The sequence below is a fragment of the Lactuca virosa genome, chromosome 3, assembly GCF_052849685.1.
Source record: "Lactuca virosa cultivar CGN04683 chromosome 3, Lactuca_virosa_CGN04683_v6, whole genome shotgun sequence".
NCBI lineage: Eukaryota > Viridiplantae > Streptophyta > Magnoliopsida > Asterales > Asteraceae > Lactuca > Lactuca virosa.
The window spans coordinates 120311076-120334429 of NC_136428.1; the positions used below are offsets into that span (position 1 = coordinate 120311076).

Sequence of the window (23354 nt, forward strand, 5' to 3'; positions counted from 1 at the left end):
TTTTCATCATGACGCAAACTGATCCAAGATGTCAAGATATAGACAAGAAAAAAAAAAGCAATTACGCAACTAAAAGCCTCATAGATGTAATAAACCTCCTCTTAAAAGAAGATCACAGAAAAGCCACGAAAGAGAGACAAATGTCCAATCTACGTACAAGATTTCTTGGACCTATCAGCAAGAGAAGAAGACAAAATATTGACATCATGATGCAACTACAGAATACCAACATGTAAAAAAAGAAAGATTATAATAAGAGATCAAGATTAACTAGCAAAATAGCCATCAAGATGCCTGAACCATGGTACTTGGAACCCAAGAATCCTACATAGACAAGACATATTCTATTATTTCAGGAACCTAGTAATTAAGGATGTTGGTTGATAAATGAACTACTAGCAAAGAATAGGAAGTTATTGGCAGAGAGCATCAAAGAAAAACCAGAAGAATGGTCATCAAAATGCCTCGACCATAGTATTTGGTACCCAAACAACCTACACAGACAAAACTACAATCCTCTTAGTTCTCCGACGTAAATGAAGAAGCTTTTTATGAGAATGGAAAAATAAAAGATTTTAGGACAAGACAAAATATTCATCAAACTGCAAATGTCAACCATCTATTCCTCCTTTCAACAAAACCTACAAGCAAAAACATGTATAATGATTAAGCCTTACAAACTAGCCTGGACAATGAGGCGATTATACACCAATGAAATGTCATAACTCTAATCTATAGGACTTCCATCACAAAATAACACATAAAACTGAAACATGGTTTGTAATTTTCACTTCACAAAAGCTTTACCGAGGGTATCCTCTTCACAATTTTTTTTACAGAAGCAAGATTACACAAAGGGATTGACAGAAGAGACCTAGCTGGAAACAAACCAGAATGAACAAGGCCTATTTGCATTGGAGCTTTTTTAGACCTATCAGCAAGAGAACAAGACAAAGATTCTTATTATCAACAAAGGATGGATTGACAATAATCTTAACTAGAAGAGAAAATGATCTTAAAAATTATAGCAAAACCAACAAAATGATCACAAGGCACTGGACCATGGTGTTTGGCACACAACAACAAACCTACATACACAAAACATGATTTTAGTATTTCTGGAACCTATAAATTAAGGATGTCAGTCATTGTAAGAACTACTAGCAAAGGATTAAAGGTTTTTGAGAACCACATGATGAGACTTATCAAACTGCAAGGGTCATCCATGTGTTATTCTTTCGCCAAATTAAACCACGTATTTCCAAATTCTTGTCATGATGGAGGAATGAAAACTAGTAAGGACCAAATGGAAAAGATCATAAAGAAAATCAAAGAAAAACCAGCAGAATGATCAAAGAAGATGCCTGCACCATTGTATTTGGCACCCATCAAACCTACATAGACAGAACTACAATCCTCTTAGTTCTGGAACATAAAATTGAAGATTGCCATTTAGGAACTAAGAAAAAAGAAAGATCTTGATTGTGATATATTATACCAAAACCAATAGCCAAATCATGATGAACAGATGGAAGCCTCCCAATAACCAGCAAATTAACATTACACACGCACACACAATAAATGGTCTGATTAACTGATCTTGATTGTGATATATACCAAAACCAAATTGAGAAGGAAGAGAAACAACAACCAGCTATCAATTAAACCTTACTCCACCCCACATTTACAACCAAATTGATCATTAAAATCTAGGATCTGATATTATGAGTTTCCTTGGAAGATGTTATCAGATCCTAATTTTTGGCACCTAAAAAACATAGCCATGCCATTAAATACGCTACACCAGGCTATGTAATCAAAACTGTATTATTGTCAAAAGAAGATGCTACCAGTAGAAGAACCTAAAACCATAAGCCAATAATATCTGCTGACAGTTTCTCCCCACCTAAAGACCAATAACCCTACAGACCTGGCAGGTAAAAAACTGCAAAAGAGTAAATTTCTAGTGAGGGCTCATAAATTCACGGTCTTGTGTACATCAGGTGATGTTATAAGGTCTGATTTAGGTGAGATAGCTCTTTCAAGCATTTCGTCAAACAGTTGGAGTGCATAGCTCCTCTCCTTCTTTTTCTGATCTATTTATTGGAATTATCACCACTTTGAGAGCATACAACTCCATTCTTCTTTTCAAAACATATAATTCAGCAAATAAGTGAACATATAGGGGTAGGAATACGAAATTAAGATTAAAACTGAAAACAAAATGACAAACCCCATCTCTCTTTGCAATCTTGAATTGGCTCAAAAGCTAGAAAAAAAAAGAATTAAAATTGATCAAAATGACAAACCCCATCTCTCTAGTTGTATATATTAATAGTTGGATACTTGTTACATGTGCTTGACAGATAGCTTCCCAAACAACAGCTAGTTCTAAGCCAATAGCTATAAGCTGAAACGTGAAATAAAGTTGTTTTCAGAGATGAGAAGTAGATGCAGGAAAAAATCAGAGGCAAAAAGGAGAAATCGATGATACTAGATGAAATAGCACATGAAGGGAAAAATCATAAGCCTTTTTCTTGATTGAGAAGATGAAGTCGAGATATGAATGAGAAATTGCGTGCCCCCTTATTTGTTGAATGACTGAAGAAATAGGGCAGGGTAGAAGCGTCCTTTTCATACCTTAGTGCAATCAGACCTTGGGCTTGTAAACCTGAGGAGTCTTAGTAGATGCAGTAAGGTGGGGAAGAGGTGGAATGGTGAGCCTGAGGAGTTGATATCTTATGTACCAATGGTGATATATTACTTGTAGCTCTTCTATGACGAGTATGAGAGAGATTAACTGATAGGTGTGTAATCGTCGATGTTGTAGCCTGAGGAGTCACAACACCATTGCGGTGGAGGAGTCGTAGTAGCTGAACGACGTTGCAATCGAGAGTGAAGCGAATGGGGCGTAAGTCTCCAATCAAAAAAATCACTAGCTTACGTTGTGCAGGCTTGAAGAGTCGGTGTGGGTTGGAGGTAGTGGAGGTGGGTGAGGGGCGGAGACAAAGGAGAGGAGATGTTAGAGAACAGATCGGTACGAATTTAGGAGAAAAAGCAGGGTTCAAAATTTTTGGGGATTTCATTTTCCCTCAAAGAAGAGAGACGCGCGTTTCCAAAAAAAATATATAAAACGACATTCACAGAGGACGCACATTTTAGATAAAGTGCCCTCCGTGTTTTTATTTTTTTTTATATGAGACACTAATTTAAGGGCACGCAATAATACGTGACCTAAATCCTTAAATTTTTTGAAGAGACGACACTTTTTTAATGTCACTCTCTTTTGTGTAACATAAATTAATGAGTGTAGTGGTTTGCGCGTCGTAAAATGGTCTTTTTCTTGTAGTGTATGGATTATGTGATTATGTGGTTTATGGCTTATGTGATTGATATGGTTTATGTGATTACGTGGATTATGTGAGGTATGCTCTGGGGAACTCACTAAGCTTCGTGCTTATGGCTTATAGTTTTGGTTTCAGATATTAATGATTTGGAAAAGAAGGGCTCGGACTGATCGCAGTGCACACACCTATGATTTCCGCAATAAATGATTTTGGGATGAACTCTAATAAATATTTTACTTAACGATGTTTTGGAATGTTTGAAATGGCTATATTAAAAATGAAATTTTTACCCTTGATTTTTGGGTCGTTACATATGGTCTTCCCTTGCAGTTCCTTGGCTGCCCAAAGGTCTTATACAAAAGTTTCATGGGCTACCCCTATGGTCTTTCATACAAATGTCATGGGCTACCCCTTGGGTCTTTCATGCAAGTATCACATAGACAACTAACACCTACATAGTATAGTGATAAAAACTCACCTCATAGTGTCGAAAAAGTCAATAGTTGTCAAAATCCAAGCATGGGTGCTAAACGCCACCTAGATATCCATACAAGGTAAACTCTTAGGCTACCCTTCTAAAGCTAGCAATTTGACAAAAAGTCAACTGTCAAATTTAGGGTCAAAATTGTCAACGGCAAACCCCCACGTCGTGGCCTTCCTTTGGCCCCGTCGTGGGCACAAAATGCCAAAACAATTGATTGATCCCTAGTTGCCACGTCGTGGGAACTTGTCTGAATAGCTCAGTCGTGTTAAGTTGTTTTCTTCCAATTCCATGTGCTCCAAAGTTCAGATCTAATCCTTCCCAAGGTCTTGATGGATAAAGTTTCCAACTTTATCCATTAAGACATTCCATTAAGAAAAGAACTCTAAACCTAGGTCCTTAAAGACATTAAGAAGCATGACTTAACCAATAAACTCTTAATCATCAAGGTCACTCATCCATGTTTTCCAGAAACCTTTCTTACACCAAAGGGAACATAAAAGTTGGTGCTTTACGAACATGCATGTACAATGCATGTCGCTTCCGTTTTTAGGTCAAAATATGGGAAAAAAAGAACTTAAATGGGACCAATAACTTCCACGAAACTCCATATCTACAACATATGTCCTTAAAGGGACCCCAAGGATCCATAAAGTTGGTGACTTTATGGAATCCTTCCACTCCATCATGCTCATTCAAGAAGAAAATGGTACAAAACCTTAGATCTAGCAATATAGAAGCATAAAGTTTGGATCTTGGCACATACCAAATGTCCTGAGAAAGTGAAGTCCCAAAGCTTCCCAAGATGCTAACAAGACCTCCAAAGCCTTCTTCTTTCTTCACAAGCAAATACCAAGCACCAAGATGAGCTCAATAATCACCAAGAGGTGTTAGGGTTAGGGTTTCTGATGTTTGAGAGTGATGAAGGCTAAGGGTAAACAACCCTAGTCCATACTTTCCTTTAAATACCCGAAAAATAGGGTTTTTACCATCAGGTGGTTGCCACGTCATGGCCAACATACGACCACGTCGTAGCGACCAGGAATCGATGTTTGAGATCCTTCCAGCCTTGCCACGTCGTGGTGGTACCTCCACCACGTTGTGGCAATTCAAAATCAAGATTTTTAATTAAAATAAAATACCTCAACGATTTGGGTGTTACATTGACAATTCGATAATTATAGCATTAAAATTAAAATGATAATAGTTTATACCAACAATATATTAAAATTAATACATGATGTATATTAGGTTGATAGTTAGTATATTTAGCATTAAAACCAAAATATTAAATAATGTTAATATACTCAAAAATTAGTTTAATATGATATAAGATGCAATATATATTTCGAAATAACGTCTTTTATAGGATATTAAATATTTACAATCATAAATATATTGTTTAAAATAACTAAATACCATATTATTAGATTCTTAGGATTTTAAGGTCTTAAAATAATTATATTGTTTTTTAAACTAAATAAAAGGCTATCAAAAAATGACATTTAATTTAACCATTAACTTTATTATCTGATTTAAAAAAATAATAATAATAAAATAAAAATAAAAAAACACTTATATATCTACTAAAACATGTTTAAACAATTAATATTAATTATTTAAAAAGTTTATTAAATTGTAATAATTAAAATAGATAAATTAAACGCACTTAAAAAAATCAAATTATATTTTCATAAAAGTATTTATCTTAAATAATATACTATATATGACTATCAAATTATGTTATGGAAAATCTTCAAAAATGTTATATGTTGTTTCCAAAAAAATCAAATTCATTCCTTAAATTTTTAGGTCATTAACGTTGGTCCTTATGATTTAAAAACTTTAAATTTTTGGTTCTTTTAGACCATTGTAACAAACGAGAAAACTACGTTATCGTTCACCTGTCTCAGTCTCCATGAAAACTCTTGTAAGGTCATCCGTTAACCAATACAATGCAGTGGATGTCACATCATCATCATACTCTATATCACTAACTATGGAATACCTACCACTAAACACATCATTCCACTTTATTTTTTTAATTAAATTTAATTCAAAAATACATTAAAAACATATAAATTTTTTTAATACTAGTTTTTCATTAAATTAAAATACCACATTACATTAAAAAAAATTACATTAATTAAAATACCAAACATACATAAAAAAACTATCCTCTACTCTTATGTCTCGTTCGAACTGACTCTTTCATCACGAGAAAAATCTCCAAATCTTCGCCTTCGAGATCGTCCGCTTTCATCTTCAAAATCTTCATATCATTTTTTGTTTGAAGTGTCGTTTGCGCCTCTTGGTATGACGTTTGCGCTTCTATCATTTTTTTGCTCCACCCGACTCAACATCTCTGCCTTGGTTTCTTGAATGTGGACATATCGATCAAATTTCTCTCCAAAATGATTGATAACACTAGAACTCGAAGCCGACGAACCCGCGTTTTTTTTCTTTATTTCTTCCAACGGGCCGACGAAGAGGTTGCTCGTCTTCAAGATCAAGTGGATCATCGTTGATGTCGATGTATGTGTGTTCGCTCGTTCGATTGTTGGGAAGTTACATCAGGGTTTTTTTTGAATGCTTTGAACCGGAAGAGGTTTGTGAAGTTCCTTTCGTTTGCTCTTTCCATTTTGGAGCGTCTTTCAATTTTAGCCACGGTTTCACATACGGAAAATCTTTGCGGGTTGGCATTGTTTTTTTCAAATTGATCCAATGTCGCCTTGAAAACATCAAAATTGTGTATGTTTTGGAGGTTGTTGTAAATTCCTCCAAATTTGGTGTGTTTTAGTCAAATATCGCGCTACTTCGAGCTAATTTGATCGGGATTTTGACTTCCGCTTCCCCTTAATGCATAAAACACACTTTGAACTTTCTCCCAAAAACAATTGAAGGTTTGATTATCTCCTTCAGTTGGGTCTTGGGAAGCCGAAACCCACGCCTCCTCTAGCTTTTCTTCTTCCTCTTTTGTCCATGGCACCCTTTCTTGACTGGTAGTGGGTCGTGCCGGTTTTTTTCCTTTCTTCTTTTTTGGTTGAGGTAGTGGTGGTGAAGGTTTCGTTTCCGAAACAAAAACCGACGAATAAGGGGGTTATGAAATTGGTGGTTGTGATTGTTATGGTTGTAACGCTTGTGGTTGGAATTGTTTTTGGAGTTGTTGGAATTATTAGAATTGTTGGAATTGTTGTTGTTGGAAGGTCGGGAAATGTTGATATTGTTGTTAGATAAGTGGTGTTTGTTGGATAGAGGAACCGGTTTGAAGTAAATTGACAACACCACCTTGAGGTGATTTCATGGTCGGAAATTGGCGAGGGGTTGTATCTAACGCAAAAACGTTATCGGATTTGCGATTTCTAAAGTGTGTGTGTGTGGGAGGGGGGTGTATTTTGGTCGTAAAAAGATTGTATGTATATTGTGTAATATAGAGAAAGAAAAAAATGGTGTAAGAAATGTGGGTGTATAGTGTGGTTTTTATAGATAAAACTTGTGTTTAAAAAAATGTTTTTTTTTTAAAATTAGTCATTCAACAGCTACATGACCGTTCAAATATGAAGCAAACTCTTATTGATCGTTGCATCTCGTCCTTCCCACCCACGGTACACCACGACAACGATGCACCACGAATGGTCGGGCTGGTGTGCACGACCGTTGTCCGTGGCCAGCTAGACCACAAAGTGGTTCATCGATGGTATACCAATTGGTCTGATAGACCTAATGTATTATATTCCATCATTTTAATATTTAAATATATTTCATTGAACTTTGTAAAGTTTAGTGCATTATAAAAAATTGATAGAGTTCATAAAAAAAATGATGATGTATGAATATATTAAATTCTAAAGACTTGAATGCATTATGATGTTCTCAAAGCATCTCTTATGGTAGGTTCTTAAAAAGCTTTTTACTATTTGAAAAAGCTTTTGAAATTCTTTTACCATCGGAGAACAAGACTTTTCATAAAAAAACACTAACAAACGTTTTATCTTCCACTAACCTTTTAATTTTTTTTCATATGTTTTGCATATTTGATCCCTAAATTAAGTACCAATATATTTTATATCCTAGTGATATTTAGATATTAAATTTTTTTTATTAGTTAATCAGTTGATTTAATAAAAAATAAAAATGAATGTACTTTATAAAAAAGTTATATAATTTAAAAAGTAGTTGTCAAAATTTTCAAAATTAAAAAATAACAAATACTATAAAACATTTCGGTTACTTAATATTTTACTGTTTTGTAGTTTATTATCTTTTATGGTTTCGAAAAAAAAAAAAAAAAAAAAAAAAAAAAAAAAAAAAAAACAGACAACGATAATTTATAAATTATATGATAAAACTTATAAATGATAAATTAGTTGGAGAATTTTTTTTTTTAAATGTTAACCATTATAAATATATTTACTAAAAAGTTTTATTAAATAAAAATTAGTGAACACAGGCTCTTATAGCCGATGAGTATGTTATGAAGAAAAGGTCTCACAAAAGGAACCACACTTATTCAAAAGCTTATTTAGATAAAAAGCTTTTGAAAAGAAAAAGGATGCTCTAAACTAAAACTAGATCCGTAAAGATTCTGTCATATACACGGTATTGGGTGTTCTTTATGTACCATCGATACATAGCATGTGCACGTAAGTCACTAAGTCACTTCATCGATTTTAGAAGAAAACTTGTGAGCAGGGTTTTCATGGCCCTAAAACAAAAAAACATCGAGAATGGTTGTCTTTATGAACCTCTGCAAGCTATTCCGCCATCTGAAACAAACGAAAATGTTACTCCAATGGTTGAAGCAGGAACGTTAAGTAAACTTACATTCTGGTGGCTAAATCCGTTGATGATAAAAGGAAAAACTAAAGTTCTTGACAACAAAGACATCCCAAAGTTACGAAGAGAAGATACAGCTAAAGAATGCTATTCCAGATTCATGGAGACGATGAAGAAGCGACGTGCTTCCGGTGGTCGTGGTGATTCCGATCCGTCGATATTGTCAACATTGTTCGTTTGGCAATGTAAAGAAGTCGTGATCACAGGGTTCTTTTCGCTAATAAAAGTGCTCGCTTTGGCTTCTGGACCTTTGATTCTACGAGCTTTCATTAGGGTTTTCCAAGGGAAAGAAAGCTTTGAGCACGAAGGTTATTTTCTGGCGTTAGGTCTACTTCTAGCGAAATGTCTAGAATCGGTATCGGAGAGACAACTAAAGTTTGGGAGTAGAGTGATCGGACTCCAAGTGAAATCAATGTTATGTGCAGCCATTTATCAGAAGCAACTCCGGCTATCCAACGATGCTAAACTGAGTTACTCCTCCGGTCAAATAATGAACTACGCCACCGTTGATGCTACTAGAATCGGCGAGTTCCCGTTTTGGTTTCATCGGGTATGGATGATACCTCTTCAGATATGTCTGGCGATAGTAATAATCTATTTTTCAGTGGGAGTTGCAACATTTGCATCTCTTTTAGTAGTAACGTTGACAGTTCTTGGAAATATCCCGTTGGGTAAGTTGCAACATGAAAACTTAACAGGACTTATGATGACACAGGACCGGAGATTGAAGGGTATAACGGAGGCTGTTACAAACATGAAGGTTTTGAAGTTGTATGCATGGGAGACGCATTTCCGGGAGGTGGCCGGAAAGTTGAGAAACCAAGAGATGAGATGGTTATCGGCTGTTATCTCACAAAGAGGCGTTTACTTGGCTCTTTATTGGTCGTCTCCGGCGGTTGTAGCAGTAGTTACGTTTTGGTCGTGTTATTTGTTGGGAATCCCACTTGATGCAGGTAATGTGTTCACGTTTCTGGCAACAATTCGGATCATTCAGGAGCCTATTCAGAGCATTCCTGATGTTGCAGCTGTGTTTATCGAGGCAAGTGTAGCGTTAGCTCGTGTTGTTAAGTTTCTTGAGGCGCCTGAATTGCAGAAAGAGGGAACAAGTCATGTGACTATGGAAGATGATCAAGACCTATCTGTAATAATCAAATGTGAGAGGATTTCATGGAATGATGATTCATCAAAACCGACCCTAACCCATGTAAATCTTGAAGTTTCGACAGGCAAAAAGGTGGCAATATGTGGAGAGGTCGGGTCGGGTAAATCGACTCTTATATCTGCCATTCTAGGAGAGGTTCCCAACATAGAAGGCACACTAAGTCTTCTTAAATTTTGTCCTACCAAATAACTTCAATATATATATTGTGCTCTTTACCCATTATTTGTTTATAGTCCAGCGGTATCCGGTGTTGTTCTCTCTTTTTAAAGTCGAAGGTTCAAGTCCTGCAGTGGTCATAGATAAAATAATTTAGGGTGGTTTAGTATATTTGCTTTAAAATAAAAAATAAAAAAATAAAAAAATAAAAAAAAAACCATTAATTACTTGCTTCAAACATAAAGCCACAAACTGCCCATGTCAATTTTGCCACATAACATAAATAATATACCCTTTTCATGGACGGATCAACTTGGTAAAAAAAATACGAAAAGAAAAAAAAATACACACACTCACATGCATATTCTCTCTCCTCTCTCATCGACGCTAAAATGTCATTTTAGTTTGCCATTATGTCATACCACCTTTGAGGGGGTGGTGTTTGTATGGCATGCCGAGCGTTTTTGTCACCTACTCCCTTAAGCCCTTATAGAGTCTTTACCCTTTTTAGTATCGGTCCATATATAGAGACCGATCCCTTTCTACATACATATTATGTGTGTGTGTGTGTGTGTGTGTGTGTGGAGAGAGAGAGAGCACGACACATTATAAGTGAAGAGAGAGGAACTACACTTCCTACCGCAGACCATACAGGGTGTTTGCCATAGCTGAAGTATTGAACCGCACTCCCTACCACATCCACACCCTCTAGTCTTAGCCCACCCCACTAGATACATCATACTTTTTATCGGACTTACCACTTCACTACATACATATCATCTTTGTTTTAATAGCATATTCAACTTTTTTTTTCTTTTTTTTTTATTACATTTTAATGTATTATTTTTTATAATTTTAATGTATTATTTTGGTCGTAATCACATATTTGTTAACGGAAAAATCCAAAACCGAAAAAACACCAAAAAAATCCATGCCAAGATCGCACTTCCGTACTAAAAAACCAAGACCAATCCCAAATAGAATGAAATGAAAAAAGACTGTCCAAAACCGGTCTAAAAAAGACTTGTGTCGATACCGGTGGCCAAAAAAATCGGACCATTCCGAGATTGACCTAGAACTGTCCGGAGCCGTTAATGTGCAGGTCTGCATGTGACTACTTCGCAAGAATAAAATAGGCTTTTGAAAACCCTTTGAGTTGACCTTAAACCATTTCCAACAACACAAAATTATTCTTGATATAATTCCTTTTTTGTAAGTAATATAAATTTTCAAACATAACGTTTATATTTATTAAAAAATACAAAAAAATTTATGTAAGTATGAAACATAAAATTTACTAATACATAATTAATAAACTAATTAATATTAATCCACTTGATAATATAACTTTACAAGTAACAAATATTATATATATGATATTGCTATGAAAATAATAAACTAAAATCAGAATCAACATGTACACATAAAACTTTAACACAATATTTGGTTTTAGTGACTAGTATAATAGCAACGTTAACTGTATTTGGTGTCATATTGTTCACGAGCATCATGTATGGATATAATGGTATAATAAATCAATCCGATTGAGTTATTTTACATTAAAACACGTGGAAAAATAGGTTTTGGGCTTCGATTAAAGATTGTATTATTAGTTTGAAATTGGATTTTGAATTTTTCAGGTTGAAGTTTATGGCAAGGTGGCATACGTTTCGCAAACGGCATGGATCCAAACGGGGACTATTCGAGAAAATATTCTATTTGGAATGTTGATGGATGAGGAAAAGTATGAAAAAGTAGTAACACAATGCTCACTTATGAAGGATATCGAGATGTTTCCGTTTGGAGACCAAACAATTATAGGAGAACGAGGCATAAATCTTAGCGGTGGACAAAAACAACGAGTTCAGCTTGCTCGGGCATTATATCAAGATGCAGATATATACCTCTTGGATGATCCGTTCAGTGCAGTTGATGCACATACTGCATCCAGTTTATTCAAGGTAATCATCGTTTTCATATCTCTCTTTAAAAAATACAATTCGTTGAAACGTTTTTTATTTATAGGAATACATCATGGATGCTCTATCTAGCAAGACGGTGTTGCTTGTAACTCACCAAGTCGATTTCTTGCCAGCTTTTGACGATATTCTGGTGAGCTCATGACCTATTTCACAAACTAGTTGTTTTAAGGTTTTTAAGCTCTTCCACTCTTAACGACTTTTGATTCCATTCACAGTTAATGGTAGACGGGAAGATCGTGCAAAGAGGAACATATGAGAAATTACTTGCTTCCTGTAGAGAGTTCAAAAACCTTATGATCACACTTAGAGATACTTCCAATTCAAATAATCAAGAAGCACATGATGATTCTCAACACGGATTTAAAGCTCTATTTCAAGAAACCAAAAAAATTAATCCTAAAGAAGAAATTGTAGGAGAACAATTGCTTAAGCAAGAAGAGAAAGAAGCAGGGGACACGGGTTTTAAACCGTACAAACAATATCTTAGCCAGAGCAACGGTGTTTTCTACTTCTCTATGTTGGTTTTGATAAATTTTGTGTACATAATCGGGCAGGTGTTGCAGAATCTATGGTTGGCTAAGGAAGTGCACAGTTTTGGTGTAAACCATAGGAACATGTTGCTAGTATACACGATCCTCGCTTTCCTGGTTATAGTTTTATTATTTAGTAGATCTTATTTGGCTGTTAAACTAGGGGTGAAGACGTCGATAACAATGTTTATCAAGTTGATTACATCACTTTTTCGAGCACCAATGGCTTTCTATGACTCAACACCTATCGGAAGGATCATTAGTCCGGTAAGTTGATATCTTTTTACCTATAAAATTATGCTCGAATGAACTACAAGAAACTTAGGAATCTACTTTTGTTAGGTGTCATCCGATCTTAGCATTGTGGACCTTGAATTGGCAATAAAGCTTACGATGTGCGTAGGAGCAACGATGAATGCTTACTTAAGCTTTGGAGTCTTGGCGTTCCTAACTTGGCCTACTTTGTTCATTATCATTCCCACTGTTTATGTGCAAACAACTATCATTATGAAGAATGACCCAACAACTATCATTATGAAGAAGGGCCTAATGACATAAAAGCTCTTATCCTTGACATAAATGTTCGGTTTTATCTTTTGCATATTTTGGTTCATTAAAACCAGGAGTTTGCAACTTTTTTTCAATTTTACCTTTTTGCATGTTTACCTGGTAAAACCGAACATTTCTACCAAACTTAAAGACTTTAATGAACCATAAAAAATGGTAAAACCAAACATTTATGTCAACCTTAAAGGGCTTTAATGAATAAGAAATACGCTAAAGGGTATAACTGAATTAAAAAAAAAAAAAAAAAAAAAAAAAAAAAAAAAAAACCATTCTGACTTTAATGAAACAAAAATACGCGAAAGGGTAAAACCGAATATTTATATCAAACTTAAGGGTTTTTATATTATTAGGCATATGAAGAATGACTTCTCTTAAAGACTAGGACTTATTTAACTAAAAATGGAGACTAGTTCTAACAAAAATAAAAACACTCTACGGCACCTGAGCTTTTAGCTTTTGATAATAATAATAATAAAAAAAACTTTGTTTGAAAATACAAGCTTAAACTTTTATTTTAAACAAAAAAAACTTCAATCTAAAAAATATTTTAAGTAGTTTTCGAGAGCTTTTAGCTCTTACTTTTATATAATTCTATATTTTTAAACACTTAGAACTACCTTTGTCGAACACTTCTACACAAATATAACATATAGTTTCTAGTTACCACCTACATAACACTCCGATTATCGGCTACCGACTTGTTTGGCCAAACATACCTTATACATAACACTCCCTTCTTAAGCTAATAATGTATTTGCATTTAGATTAATACGATGAATTTAGTTACGCCAAGCATGCTATGAAGCTTCTCAAATTTTTCTAGCTTCAATGGATTTGTTAATTATAACATTTGTACTTAAGTTCTAATTGTTGTAGTAGCTTAGTTTGACAAGTCTATCTTTCACCGGGTCTCATAGAAAATGGAATCATACATCAATATGTTTACTCTTGTTGTGAAACATTTAATTATCTTGGTATCTCCAACCAAACTCCAAATATCATTTTTAACTCCATTCTTCTCAATGTCACTCCATTTCTTGCAACTTGGTGTAAAATACTATAACAAAATATAAAGTAATATTATTCATGGAGTTCAACTTTTGGTTCTAGTTTTAGTCCCTTTTATTTTAGGTTTATAGATTTCTAGTTTATTTTAATTACTAATTAAATATAAATGCTATTTAATATATGTAATATAATGTTATATATTAAATGAGATTAGTTAATCATAAATATAAAGTTTAATCTTTATGTATTGAATTTATATAAATTTAAATACGTTTTAAACAAAATAAAACACGATAATGTATTTTGTAAAGCTTATATATATATATATATATATATATATATATATATATATATATATATATATATATATATAGAGAGAGAGAGAGAGAGGTAGGTTCAAATGTTTCTCATATCTATTGTGTGCTAGAATGCACCAATAGGAATTTTGTATTAATTATATGTATATTAAATGCTATCCATACTTATAACTTATTTTTATGGAAACTAATTAAATTCGTCATTAATGTCAACAATAATATTCTTTCAGAATGAATTCATATCTAGAAGAATAAGAGTGTATTCTAGAATACACTCTCGTTCTTCATATTTAATGCAACTTTATTGTATTTTAAGTGAGTGAGCTCTGAAACAAAATACGAACTCATATAAAAAAACCTAGATGCAAATTCATTTTGAAAGAATGTTATTGCTGACATTAATGACGGATTTAATTAGTTTCCATAAAAATAGAATTAAAATTATGGATATCATTTAATATACATATAATTATGGAAATCATTTAATATCTATATTTATTTAATTAAATAATTATTTAATTTACTAAATTTCTATTGGTGCATTCTAACACACAATAAATGTAAGAAACAAAATAACCTAACTATATATATATTACAATACAAATATTCTAATAAAACATGCAATTAACCTATATAGAAAAAGATGTAACACATTTGTTAAAAACTAACTGATATAATCGATATTTTTGACAATCTATATAAGTTATAAAAAGATATACCGGGTAATACACTTTTTGCTGTAAAAATAACGTACAAAAGGAATAGAATCTGAAATTAAACACTATTTGCATCAATTTTTACTTTATTTAGATGTAAAAAATAGAGGTGGGTTGGATATGGTTTTAGCATATCGTTAGAGCTTTATCAAGCAATCTCAGTTCGTGTTTTCTCTTCAAGGCACTTACGAGCCCTACAATATGACCTACAAACCATATTTCACCTTTGTGTTTTGCCTCTATTGTGGAAAGGGCAACCACGGGTTTTGGTTGTTTATTTGAGGACTAAGAAACAACTTTAGTCCCCACCATTAACACAAACCCGAAAGTACTTCTAAATCATCCCTTAAAATACACCTATTTTGAAATTTTCTTTATGCTTTTGAAACTTCATTTTTTATTAAATATTGCAACGGAAAACTCAAGACATTTTCAAACATTAACAAAATATAAATGTTTAGAATTTAAAGAAAACAGAAAGATATATATTAATCAAGCATCAAACATCAGTAAATAATAAATACTAAGTCATGCCAAAACATCGAGAGTACTAAATACTAAACTATCTCCAATCTTTCAAGTAAACTTGTGTCTCTGTCCACAAGTGACTCTGACGCCACAATTTCAAACATCAAAATAATATGTCACACTAGCAAGCATGATCGGTTACATAGATTTTGACTCTATAATTATTATACATATAACATCATATGAAATAGCATCAATATGGAATCACTTCAAGTCTTCAACTTCAACATCAACATCTAAACACTAGGACTTATTTATGAAATAAAAGATTAATTCAAACACAAATAAAAAAAGGACATATACCCAACATGTATTTAATACCTAAAAAGAATATGTCGTTTGATCATTTTTCACATAGAAATTCTACAACGCTTCTGCAAAGGAGTTGATGCGAATGGATGGCACGAGTAAGTCATTTGTTGCAAGCCATCTCGCACAGTCAATTGTCGGAGCCGATACCATCCGTGCATTTGGCAAAGAATATCGTTTCTTTCTAGAACATATGCAACTTATTGATGGCAACGCGAGTCCATTTTTTCATAGTTTTTCAGCAAATGAGTGGTTGATCCAACGTCTTGAAATGCTATGTGCACTTGTTGTTTCAATGTCTGCCTTGGCCATAACTTTGCTTCCATTTCAAGCTTCTGACTCAGGTTAGTGATTAATGGTTTCAAAACCACATATAATAATCTCAAAAACTACAAGAAAGAAACGATGTTTTTGGTGTAATTAATAATGACAGGTATCATTGGAATGGCTCTTTCCTATGGGCTCTCATTGAACGCTGCCCTTGTTGCTTCCATCCAATTTCAATGCCAACTTTCAAATCAGATAGTTTCTGTCGAAAGACTAGAGCAATACATGCATATTCCTAGTGAAGCCCCAGAAATCATAGAAGCCAATCGGCCCTCAACAAGTTGGCCAAGTATCGGTAGAGTTGATATCCAAAACCTTAAAGTACGTAAGATTTTCAAACGTATTTCCATGTATTATTCACTATTATAACTTTTGTTGACTATTTGGTTATGTGTGTGATGCAGATTAGATATCAACTGAATTCCCTGTTGGTTCTTCAAGGAATCAATTGTGTATTTGAAGGGAGACATAAAATTGGAATTGTTGGAAGGACAGGGAGTGGAAAAACGACTTTGATAGGTGCTTTGTTTCGACTAGTTGAACCTACACAAGGAAGGATTGTTATAGATGACTTAGATATCACTTCTATTGGCCTTCATGACCTTCGATCAAGTTTTGGTATCATCCCACAAGAACCAACTCTATTCAGTGGTTCCATTCGATATAATCTTGATCCCCTAGCAGAACATAGTGATCACGAACTGTGGAAGGTAACAATATATCACAATCAGACACGTTTTAATCAAAAGCCATCAACAAATGCTAATGATCATTGTGTATTCCAGGTTCTTGAAAAATGCCAACTTTGAGAGGTGATTCAAGATAAAAAAGAAGGGTTAGACTCGTTAGGTAAGAAGCTTTATAACTTCTACATTAGACTAAAGATTAAGATGGTGTTTTGGTATTAGTCATATGATGATGTAAATACAGTTGTGCAAGATGGCTTGAATTGGAGTTTGGGACAACGTCAACTATTCTGTTTAGGAAGAGCTCTTTTGAAGAGACGAAAGATACTCATACTTGATGAAGCAACAGCCTCGATTGATAATGCAACCGATACCATTATCCAGAAAACGATTCGTGAAGAATTTCAAGACTGTACAGTAATAACAGTTGCACACAGAGTACCAACTGTTATAGACTGCACAATGGTACTTGTTATGAAGGATGGTGAGTTCTTTTCTACTAACCAGCTACCTTTAACTTTTCACAAGCAAACAATCGCTCTTACAAAAATTGCCCACAAAAACATGTATTTTGCAAGTAATACAAATTCGAAAATCCTCCAGCCTTTCAAAAGTTGTGGCTTCTTACAATTTTCAAGAAGGGATTCAAAATGCATGCAGATTGTTTTTGAAATAAATCGGAATTTTGCTTGGACGCAGGAAAGGTGATGGAGTATGACAAGCCCATGAAACTGATGAATGAATCAGCTTCCTTATTCGCAAAGCTTGTTAATGAATACTGGTCACAACATAAAGCCTCACGATTGGACTAGGTAAGATTTGTGCTACAACAATAATCCGCATATATTCCTCCTAACAAGGACTTTTCTTGTAGTGTGAACTGTTTATGATTTCATATCCCCTTTCTCGCTTTTCAGATCAAGTGAGACCTCATAAGATGCAATGCCAATCAATAATTAGATTTTCTCCTTGATCATGAAGAAAATGAGAATTATCGCCATGTAATTTACCTTTTCACATCGTAAGATGCAATGCCTTATGATTTGGTTTAAAAAGTAACAACTATATATCATCTATTTTAAGTTTTTAACATCTCTTAAATCTGCCACCTCTTTGGTACACTCAGGTATGTGTTTTTTTTTTAACAAGCTAAATCATCTGTTTATGATCATGGATAATCTGATCTATTATAAAGCATAGTTTATAAGAATTAACATAACTTGCTTGAATATTCTCATATATGCCACATATTTATATACAAAGGTTTCCTAATGCTGTTATAAGCTATAACTTGTCTACAATACTTTCTAATACACGATGGCTTAGTAGGAGGTGCTGAGATGCTAAGACTGTCTCTAAAGTCATGAAAAAGGAGGTGAGATAAACAAGATAAACATTTTTTTTTCAATTCTCAAAAAACAAGATAAACATTTTGTTTTCCACCAAACCAAATCTTCATCAACCAACATCTGTCCACTCGAGCATTTAATAATACATGAGTGTGACGTATGTACATTATCGAGATCAAATTTGCACATCCCAATCATTGTAATCTAAAATATAATTTTTCCAAACCATTCTCAACATCTATTTAAATAAGTTTAAATTTAATACATCATATAACTTGTAAATCCTACAACTTTCATCTAGAATTGAGAGATTATTATTTATTACGCACGGAACACAATAAAGCAATACCAGATGCTGTTACAGCACCGAGCAGCATCAAAGTTGGAGAATTAATGCGGTTTTGTACATATGTCCACATCCACCGTGAAAAGAAATGAACTCTACACGTTGACTCAAACTTCTCTACACAAAACTCCTACAAAAATAAAAATTGCAATCATTTTTTATATGTTTATTTAAGATTAACAAACTTTAAATTTTCTTTTTATCATATAAGGTGGCAACAAATTTTCATGTCTTCGGGTTAAAATGTAAAAAGTTTAACCTAAGGTAAGAAGGGGCAAGTGACAGCTGTTGTTGCATTCGTTTATAATTTACCCACGTGGACACTAAATTGAGAACAACTGCGGCTGTAATTTTCTAAAGAGAACTCCTGCATAATCTCAAATCAATTTATGTAAAATTCATTTTTATCAATTTGGCCACTTAACTATTATTTTATAGGTTTAGTGTGAATGTTTTTTTACCTTAGGCAATTTGTTTTGATGAGCAAGATGCTCAACATGAAGCCTCACATTAGATGCAGCAATCACCCAAAGATTTCTGTCCACGTCAGCATATGTATATGCAACTATATCAAACAAAGTTTTTGAACCTGATTCTATTGCTTTCAAGATTGTAGATTCTCTACTTCTACGATTCCTGAAATTAAACAAACATTTTACTATAATATGTAAGCTTTTTTGATAATTAATATGTTTTTTCCATACTTGAGATAACCACAAAGCATGTGTTTTGGCCATAAATTAACCCTTCCATGCATGGAGATCAAAGCATTTGGTGAGAGATCCATAAATTTGTAAGTTGTTTGGAAGTAATCCTGAAAAAGAATAATAAATGATGTTAAAATATAAAAATTCACATGAAAAAAATTGCATAAACTGAAGCGCAATCACTTACATTCATATTACCACCAGAATTTATATCCAAGAAAGCACTTCCTTGTCTGAAAATAATAACGATTTTTATAAAAAATATATATTGGAATTCAAATAATAATTATTTTAATGTCAAGGTGTAGCATCTTACCCCACACAATGATCACCTGCAATCAATGAATTAGTGCTAACATGCAACAATGCTAGATGTCCATCTGTATGCCCCTACATATTTATAACATGTTTTAATTTTTAACTTTTTAGTTCTTAAATAAGTGAGAATTTAAGTTAATTAGATTATTAAGGTGTAATTACTGGAGCAAATATGATTTTGAATCTCTCTCCACCAATGCAGATCTCTTCTGTTCCAGAAACTGTGGTGTAACCAACAGACCAATCATCTGTATGCCATAAATCAGAAAATAAAGTCAAGTTCAAGGGTATTTTCGTTAATATGTAAATGTAAAAAGTTGTTACCTTTTCTAATGCGGCTTATGGTGTTTTCATGAGCCAAAAGACAAGCATCAGGATTGGTCTTCTGAACAGTTGAAAGCCCTGGAAGAAAACATCAAATTGATCATCAAAATCAAAAGAAATATAATTTTTAAATTATAAACTATGGGAAATGTAATAAAGATTTTTTTTTTTTTTTTTTTGAATTGAAGCTTACCATCAACATGATCACGATGATGATGAGTGACAAATACAATTAACTTTCGTGGTAAAGCAGTAACAATTTCTGCAAGCTGGTTTTCACTTTCACCATTAAAATTACTTCATATTTAAGAAACTAAAAACATAATTTAATACATCAAAATCTATACATTTACCTCTTTATTAAACTCTGATCGACATCCAGGATCTATAATCATTGCATCTCCTTGAGCAACAAAGGGACTACTTTCATGTTCAACTGGATTATTCCCATTTGTAAATACAATCAAATTTGTTGTACGAAAAGGTTGTGCTGTTTTGCTTCCCATAGGTATAATGTTTACTCCAGGAGGGTATTCCTGTAAATTTATGCAATAGCATTAAAAGTGGAGACTTTTCTTAATTTATAAAACATTTAATCGAAGCCTACAAACCTGACATGACAATGTTGGAGGCAATTTCAAGGAATGAGATTGCATTGACTTTTTAAGTACACCATTGACTGCTAATGGCCCGATTCGATTGCCACCTGGCTTTACTTGAAGAAGCAAATTGGAGCAACTTTCATTGGAACTCCATTGACAATGGTCTGTAAAAGTCAACCCATAACATTCATTGTTTACAAAATGAAACATTATAATTAACATTAGCATGTTGCTAACCTTTTAAAGTCTCAAGAACAAGGTCCCCAGTAACATACACAGTCTGAATAGGGAATCCTGGTCCAAAATTAGGTTCTTCCACAAACTTCAAAAACTTCCACTCTACTCCATTGACTGATTCAAAACCTACTTGTCCCAAAACCTAAGATCAGGCAAGCAACTTGGATATTACATTGATATGCAATAACATCGTTTAGAAGTTCATATCATGATAATTCCAGAAGTCCTACTCTCTCCCTTCCAAAATCAGATATGTGGCTTGTGGTCAAAGAAGATACAGTTTGATTTTCAGGTGGTAGATCAGAGTGCATAAAGGGGGAGTTGCATTTATCATTGAGGGCAACCATTAGTAAAACTACCTCTGTTCAAATAACTGATGCATTTTTACTGGATTGAATCGTAGTGCTTTCTGAATACAAAGATTATTCCTGTTTAGTTGTGCTACTTATTGAAACAGAAGGACCATTCAATTCCAAAACGAGTTTATCTAGATCACAATCACCTAGTTTAAGACCTGGTATTTTAATGAAATCGAAGGAGTGCATCTGAACAATTCGATTCTATAACAAGTTTACGGTACGGATTATAACGAATTCGTTGGTAGAAGATAAACCCACTAATACCTCGGCAAGAGCTGAAGGAAGATCAAATTTCCTCAAATTGAGCTTATGCGAACACGCTTCTTCGCCTTGCAGTACAAACTGAGGCGAGGAATCTACTTCCGGTGATAGTGAGGTCAATTTCACCGACGGTAAGTCCCAGAGGTCGGAGTCAGCATACGAGTTGTATTCTTGATCATCGTATTTGGGAGGCGGAGTTTGCTTAACAAGAAGGAACTCGTTGTTATTGTTAGGGTTCCTGATGATCGCTGCGAGCTTGTATGTTGCCATTGATGGATTGAGAAATTGGAATCAAACGAGGGTGAAGCTTTTGGGGATTTTTTCACAAAGATAGAGTTAGTTGCACCGGTTTTGGTGCCACCGTACGACCTTCTTGATGCACCGCCGTTATATCCTATTATTCCTCCAAAAATTCAAAGAAGAATTTTAAACAATTTGACTAAACTGCAAATTTGGTCCATGTGGTTATCAAAAAAATGTGGACAGGGTCCAAAAAAATTTCAACTTGCACCATTCGTCCAAAATCGAATTTTTTTTGTGGTTTTGGTCCCTAAAAAAGTTGAAATGACTTTTTGCCCTTTTACTTTTATTTTTGAATTTCTTTACTATTTTTTTAACATTTAAAAAAAGAAAAAGAAAAAATAAAGTGGCCAATATTCTACCCACCCGTAAACCTGCTCTCTTTTTTACATTCTTCATCTCTTTGACTCCCCCCCCCCTTCTCTTTCCTACCACCACTATTGTTGTCTTCATCCCTTCGTTTTCTCTATGTTAAGCACATTAACCTGCAAAACTTACCTATGTTCTTCACGTTCTTCACAACCACTGACCAAATATCAAAACACAAAAAACACTTCACATGTAGATACACCTACCTGCAACTTAAAAAAAAACACCCTGCCCTGTATCTCCCTCTTTTTCTTAGATCTGCAAAATCCCTTTTACAACACAATTAATATGATCGATGACTACACCAAAATATCATGGAACGGTGGGAAGTTAATCTAAACCATCCATGCTAGAAACTAACCTGTAACATTTTTCGTAGCTATTCAACCTCTCCGGAAAATGGTAGAAACCGATCTCTAAGATATGAAGCACAAAAAAAACTATGAGATGTATCAGAACAATGGGGAAGAAGTAAACAAACTGATTCCCACCCCCCAGCCTATTCCTGTCTCTGCCTATTCATGTCTCTGCCTCCTCCATTCCCTCCTCTACTCTCCCGTTGTTGGTTACCCAAACACCAACAACCAACTGAAGAGAATTGGTTCCTCAAGAATCCCCAAATTGAAGATGCCACACATAACCTAATCAGGTAAAAATGAGATTTCTTCAACGGAGATAATAGTTGAAGCAAGCCCCACTTATGATGAACATAATCAAGAAACCCAAAATAGAAAAATTAGGTTTTTTGTCAACAACTTCTCAAGCATTGGAACTGATCAAGATGCAGGTCCTAAAGTAGAAACAATCTTCGTTTTCGGCCTCTACATACCTACTAGTTGCGGGCTCTGGTCAATCGTCATTTGATCCATATTATTTTCGATCTATTGCCTCTGTTATATGCTCCTTGGAAAACACCACCAGCTCCTCCCTCATTTGCATCATGTACATTCCTTGGGGACAAAGCAATGGGTCGGTGCTGGAATCTCAGCTTTCTTGTTGGTTGTGATTTTAGTGTGTTTTGGTTTTTGATTAGGTGAAGAAGTGGTGAAGTGAAGGAGTTCGATGGGTATCATGTTCCAAATTGGGGATACAAGGCAGAAAAAATGAGAGAGAGAGAGAGATGAGGGTACATATGGTGTGGGTGGGCCATTTTCTTTTTTCTTTTTCATTTTTTTAAATATTAAAAAAGAGTAAAGAAATTCAAAAATAAAATTAAAAGGGCAAAAAAGT

The 23354-nt window shown here is 34.1% G+C and overlaps 2 protein-coding genes and 1 pseudogene across 3 annotated transcripts; 2 read left to right on the top strand and 1 right to left on the bottom strand.

Annotated features, from left to right (window-relative positions):
• The first annotated feature begins 8451 nt into the window (after positions 1–8451).
• LOC145166488 (ABC transporter C family member 10-like) lies at positions 8452–10189 on the top strand. Its single transcript, XM_079085472.1, has 2 exons — positions 8452–9214; positions 9380–10189. Exons 1-2 carry the CDS (start codon positions 8528–8530, stop codon positions 10013–10015), a joined length of 1323 nt encoding a protein of 440 aa, XP_078941598.1. The 5' UTR covers positions 8452–8527; the 3' UTR covers positions 10016–10189.
• Positions 10190–11495: 1306 nt separating this feature from the next.
• LOC145163976 (ABC transporter C family member 10-like) lies at positions 11496–17998 on the top strand (annotated as a pseudogene).
• Positions 17999–18516: 518 nt separating this feature from the next.
• Positions 18517–21845, bottom strand: LOC145166489 (Metallo-hydrolase/oxidoreductase superfamily protein). 2 transcript variants are annotated; one of them, XM_079085474.1, is made up of 13 exons: positions 21459–21845; positions 20836–20977; positions 20608–20762; positions 20350–20532; positions 20190–20265; positions 19997–20074; positions 19835–19920; positions 19671–19744; positions 19542–19587; positions 19352–19461; positions 19109–19283; positions 18907–19014; positions 18655–18777 (listed from the first exon to the last, which is right to left on the bottom strand). In XM_079085474.1, the coding sequence occupies exons 1-12, from the start codon at positions 21723–21725 to the stop codon at positions 18949–18951; spliced, it is 1458 nt and encodes a 485-aa protein (XP_078941600.1). In that variant the 5' UTR covers positions 21726–21845; the 3' UTR covers positions 18655–18777; positions 18907–18948. The 2 variants fall into 2 exon arrangements, with proteins under 2 accessions (XP_078941599.1, XP_078941600.1); XM_079085473.1 differs by lacking the exon at positions 18907–19014 and having other exon boundaries at positions 18517–18777.
• Positions 21846–23354: the final 1509 nt, after the last annotated feature.

Coding starts and splice junctions, on each gene's coding strand:
- LOC145166489 (XM_079085473.1), bottom strand. CDS start 21,725: ATGGCAACATACAAGCTCGCAGCGATCATCAGGAACCCTAACAATAAC. Junction 19,588..19,670: donor GCAGGTGATCATTGTGTGGG/GTAAGATGCTAC, acceptor TATTATTTTCAG/ACAAGGAAGTGCTTTCTTGG. Junction 19,284..19,351: donor ATGCTTTGTGGTTATCTCAA/GTATGGAAAAAA, acceptor GTTTAATTTCAG/GAATCGTAGAAGTAGAGAAT.
- LOC145166488 (XM_079085472.1), top strand. CDS start 8,528: ATGGCCCTAAAACAAAAAAACATCGAGAATGGTTGTCTTTATGAACCT. Junction 9,215..9,379: donor TCCCGTTTTGGTTTCATCGG/GTATGGATGATA, acceptor ATGATGACACAG/GACCGGAGATTGAAGGGTAT.